The sequence below is a fragment of the Penaeus monodon genome, chromosome 35 (assembly GCF_015228065.2).
Source record: "Penaeus monodon isolate SGIC_2016 chromosome 35, NSTDA_Pmon_1, whole genome shotgun sequence".
Taxonomy (NCBI): domain Eukaryota; kingdom Metazoa; phylum Arthropoda; class Malacostraca; order Decapoda; family Penaeidae; genus Penaeus; species Penaeus monodon.
Window position 1 is genome coordinate 1,541,279 of NC_051420.1, and position 5,000 is coordinate 1,546,278.

Sequence of the window (5,000 nt, forward strand, 5' to 3'; positions counted from 1 at the left end):
TTGGTCCTCAAGAATTTATTTTACTTCCGTCCCTTCAAATGAATTTTCATACGTGTAATAGTGACCGAAAGTGAAATCAAACTGACGGTGCTATAATACAGTGGCCTTCTCATGATCTCCCATTTATAAGCAGGCAGATACACTTGAAACTCAAAATGGCACACGGTAAGAAATAAATATCGTTTTCCTTTAGTCCAAAATATGAAGAGAAAGATATATATATATATATATATATATATATATATATATATATATATATATATATATATATATAGAGAGAGAGAGAGAGAGAGAGAGAGAGAGAGAGAGAGAGAGAGAGAGAGAGAGAGAGAGAGAGAGAGAGAGAGAGAGACGTGGAGTGACAACCAAAGAATAAAATTAAATCGAATTTAATACAGGTATACATTTGTAACAGTAATCTATAAACGTTATTATTATATTGGCATTATGGTACGTATCAAAAAGTGTTCCATGGAGACATTATCTTGTTATTTAGAACTTACTAGAATTGAGAGAGAGAGAGAGAGATTGAGAGAGAGAGAGAGAGAGAGAGAGAGAGAGAGAGAGAGAGAGAGAGAGGAGAGAGAGAGAGAGAGAGAGAGAGAGAGCGAAGAACAGACACAGAAAGACGGAGATGAGGTAGGGTGGAGAAGAGAGAAGAGAGATGTAATCTGAAGTTCTGGATATTTCTTCTTTATACTGTACACTCACACAGTTTTATTTCTTTCCATTACACTCAGAACTTGTTTTAAGATATTTTTTTAATGGAATTGCAGATGGTATAAAGTATTTAAGGGTCAAGATTTAGCAAAAAGGTTTTTTACTACATATATATATTGTATTATACTAGTCACATGAGACTCTTGTGTGATTCAAAATGTAAAGTGTAGAGTGAAAAGGGGTAGACATTGAAAAAAAGGGAACCGTAAGTCTTTAAAATCATCAAAATTATCAAAAAAAGAGAAGAAAAGAAGATATTGTACATACTAAATCACAAGGAATGACAAGTGCAACAAAATGCGACACCTTCGTTCTTTTTATTGCACCAGCAACTCTTGCAATACAACTTCCACTCTCACAGCTGTCTCCTAACCAACTCATGCTATCATTATTAATATTATCTTAAATCTATCCTTTGCTACAGTTGTATCCATCAAGAAAAGATATGTTTCACATTGTCATACGCTTAAACAAAAATGCGGCTTTCATAAAAAAAAGAAAAAGAAAAAAAGAAAAAAAAAAAAAAATATATACATATTAAATCACGTTTGTGTAACCGATGGATCTCTGAAGGAGTTAGAAGTTCCACATTATTGGAACAAAATGTGACATCCTAACATGTGGCTCACGCTAAATTCAAATACAAATAAAGGGCAGAATGTACAGTAGACCTTCCTGTCTTTTTCGAAATATACTAGTATGAAGCAATAATATTTCCTGGGACAAATGTACTTCAGTTGAATTGCTTTAATAGGTCGTTATTATACATATTACACATTTTTACCAATGGGATTTCTCGCCGGAAATTTTAGACTATCTTTTTAAGTTCTGTGCTGAAACCTTATTCTGTTTCATATCGGAAATGTTAAGATGGTGCACATGTTTTAAAGGTTTTGGTGTAAAAAAAAAATGTAGAATGTTCTTAAAGCAACACTAGAAGATTACTTGGAATATAAACCATTGTGGCATATGACAACTCGTTTGGATTTTTCATACATCTGGCAACCATGAAATCACTGATTATATACGGTCAAAAACTATATTGCAAGATAACTTTATGACAACATATGTATATCATGTAAAGTAAAAAAAAAGCTGTTCAGAGCTGCTAATATAAACATTCATAATCATTGAGGCTTGCCAGCTTCATAGAATAATTCAGATGTGGAGCATGAAATCTACACCAGAAGTTGTTTAGGCCTACGGTCACAGTATTCACATTACATTATTAGAAAATCCTACAAAAAAGGTAACATTAACACACAACAACAGTAACAACAACAACAAAAGTAACAAAGCGAAAGAAAGTGAACAAAATCAGAACAGAGGACGCATCTGCATTCTCTGAAAGAACACTAATGAAGTTATCAGTTGTCTGAGGTTCCTGGTGAACAAGTTGCGGACAAATCAGTGTTTACTATTTACATTCCGTTTTTTCCCCCTTTGTTGATTTATTTATAATATACTTATCATTGTGAAGTTAAACTGGTGGCTGATAATTGTGGTTTGTAATATTTTTTGTCAGCAGAAAACTGGACTCTTACTTATTTTTATGCTGTATATTGTTATCTAGTTATTATTTAGTGCGATTTAGAACTTGAGATTAACTTAACGTTAAAATTAGTTAACTAGTTTTAACGTGGACTATGGATCAGTCTTAGCTAGAATTCAACGCGAATGCATAGTTATATGAGCGTTGGAAAATAACTTGTTTAAACTGAACGATGCTTAAGACAGTGATACTTTCCTTGTTCCAAATGCCTACTAGGGATCAAGGCACGTCCGCTCTAATTTTGCATAATTATTTCCACAAAGTTTCTTCTAACTTTGTATAATCATTGTTGAGAGGCTCATACAATATTTCAATTTTCTTGCATCAAAGTTGAGACTTACACGCGTCAAGTACGATGGATCTCTCTCTCTCTCTCTCTCTCTCTCTCTCTCTCTCTCTCTCTCTCTCTCTCTCTCTCTCTCTCTCTCTCTCTCTCTCTCTCTCTCCTCCCTCCCTCCCTCCCTCTCCCCCCCCCTCTCTCTCTCTCTCTCTCACACACCCACACACACACACACACACACACACCACCACACACACATACAAACCGATTAGTTACTTTGCGCCAAAAGGCCCCGGAAAATTTGTTTTAAATAATAACGTGATGTTTTTTTCATATTATTCATATATCCCTCATGATATAACGCAATATCCAGTGTTAGATGAACTTTTGCATGGCCCGTGAAGGCCAGGCAAGAAATCTTTTGTCATATGATATATGTGTTGTATATATATATATATATATATATATATATATATATATATATATATATATATATATATATATATATGTATATATATGTATATATATATATATATATATTGCAAGATCTTTACTGAGCACCCTTTCTCTTTCTATCTCTTACACTCACTATAGCATTATAGTGTAGGATGTTTTACAAAAAAGAATTACAGTAAACCGTTTATTCTTTTCAATCAGTTCCAAACACAAATGTCTATATCGAAGGGTATAATACACAACCAGTGCTAACATTTCCTCTGTGTGCTTTTACTGCCTGTTCCACTCACGAGTAGAGCGTTGCTTCCCACTGGCGGAGCTCATTCAGATTTTCCTGAGCCACTTGGCACAAGGCTCCCTCCGGCTGATCCTTGGGTTCGTCCTGTAATACTCGAATGCACTGCTGGAGTAAGGCCTTCGCTGTCTCGACGTCCTTCCTCAGGGCTGCTTGATCCACGTGCTTTTCACTCGGATCCTGGCGGGTTCGTGACAACACTGCCAGGTGGTATTCGTACAGCGCCACGCCTGCATAGGGTGCCAGGCGCGCCATTCCGGGATCCAGAGCTGTGCAGACCTTCAGGAAATCTTGGCACAGTTTTTCCTTCTTTTTCATCGAATCTTCGCCAGTGCTGTTGGGATCGCGTCCATAAAGCTGCAGGAGAGTGTGTCGAGCAACAAACAGATGGAAGTGATTCGGATGCACTGTTGTTTTGGCCAAGCGATTCACGAGTTCCTCTAGTTTTTCCACGGAAGGCATCGCTATGACGCTTTCAATTTCTTCTCCGAGTTTCAAGTTGATGTCTCTGACTTCATCTGCTGTCATTGTTGCATTGCACGATGTGCATATCCAGTCTGCTAATTCGTCCAGAGGCGCTGCGGAAAGCACAAAGCCGTGGTCGCAGCTCTTGCATCTCAAGGCAGAGAAATGTGTTCCCAGTTCCGTAGGGTCAGCACATCTGAAGCAGGTACACATGAAGTACTTGCTGTGTTTCAAGTGATCCCGTCTCGCTATCGTACCCCACAGTACATGTGTGTACATTGTGCTGAGATGTTCTCCCCTCTTAATATCAACAGCTGCCTTGACAACGACCTGCCGTGAAGCACTAAAGGTGTGTTTTGTGTTTGGCGTGCAGGAGTGTTCCAACATGGCGAAAACGGGGTACAGGCCTAGAATTTCAGACTCGGCTAATCTTATTTCCAGCGCATTAACGTCTATAATGCCCGTAATCGTGTGAATACTCTTCTCAGAACTGTCTACATCCTCAGCAGAAAATTCTTGGAGGAAGAAGTAATTTCTTAGCATGTGAACAACCCTTCGTTGGTTTTCCTTGAAGAGGTAAGTCCCCTTACGGTCCTCGTAGTGACTCTCCAGTCCCAACAGCTGTTCATATTTCTTTGGAGACTTTTTCTTAAGGGCCAAACATCTGCGAAAAAAAGACTCTGTGAAACTTCAGAATAAATATAAACTACACATCCATAAATTTGCTTAAATAGTTTTAAATTTTTTTTTTTTTTGTTCAAGAAAGTCAAGACAAAATAAGGATTCATTAAGCAATACCACAGGTTCATTGTTCACCATTAAATATATTACGCATGCAGATTCAGAACTTTCTTCTCCCTAGCTTTTTAAACTCTATGGACTGAGTTTACGAAAATATTGAAAAAAACTTTACACCTGGGTTGAAATTGTTCGAACTCACGAATAATGATCCACTAGTTAGACTGACTGTCAAGTAGATAAATCAGCTGTGTGGCATTTGACAGACCGCCTGAAAGCTGAACCGTATTCATGTTGACAAAGGTAGATAAATGTATGAATGAGAAATGAATATCTTCACAATATAAGAGATGTATCTGACCGGTTTCGATTATATCTTCGCCAGAAAATTTACTGCTGACGAAGATACAATCGAAACCGATTTTAATACACCTCTTGTATTGTGAAGATATTCATTTCTCACTCATACCTTTTCTACGCCTAAAAGTTCTTTA

General features: G+C 37.1%; 1 protein-coding gene across 1 annotated transcript in view; it reads right to left on the minus strand.

Moving 5' to 3' along the window:
- Positions 1-3,178: 3,178 nt before the first annotated feature.
- Positions 3,179-5,000, minus strand: part of LOC119594994 (SET domain-containing protein SmydA-8-like) — a 13,492-nt gene continuing 11,670 nt past the window's right edge. Inside the window, exon 5 of the mRNA XM_037944128.1 lies at positions 3,179-4,432. Coding sequence (XP_037800056.1) covers positions 3,295-4,432 — 1,138 coding nt within the window. The 3' untranslated portion in view covers positions 3,179-3,294. The remainder of the gene's footprint in view (positions 4,433-5,000) is intronic.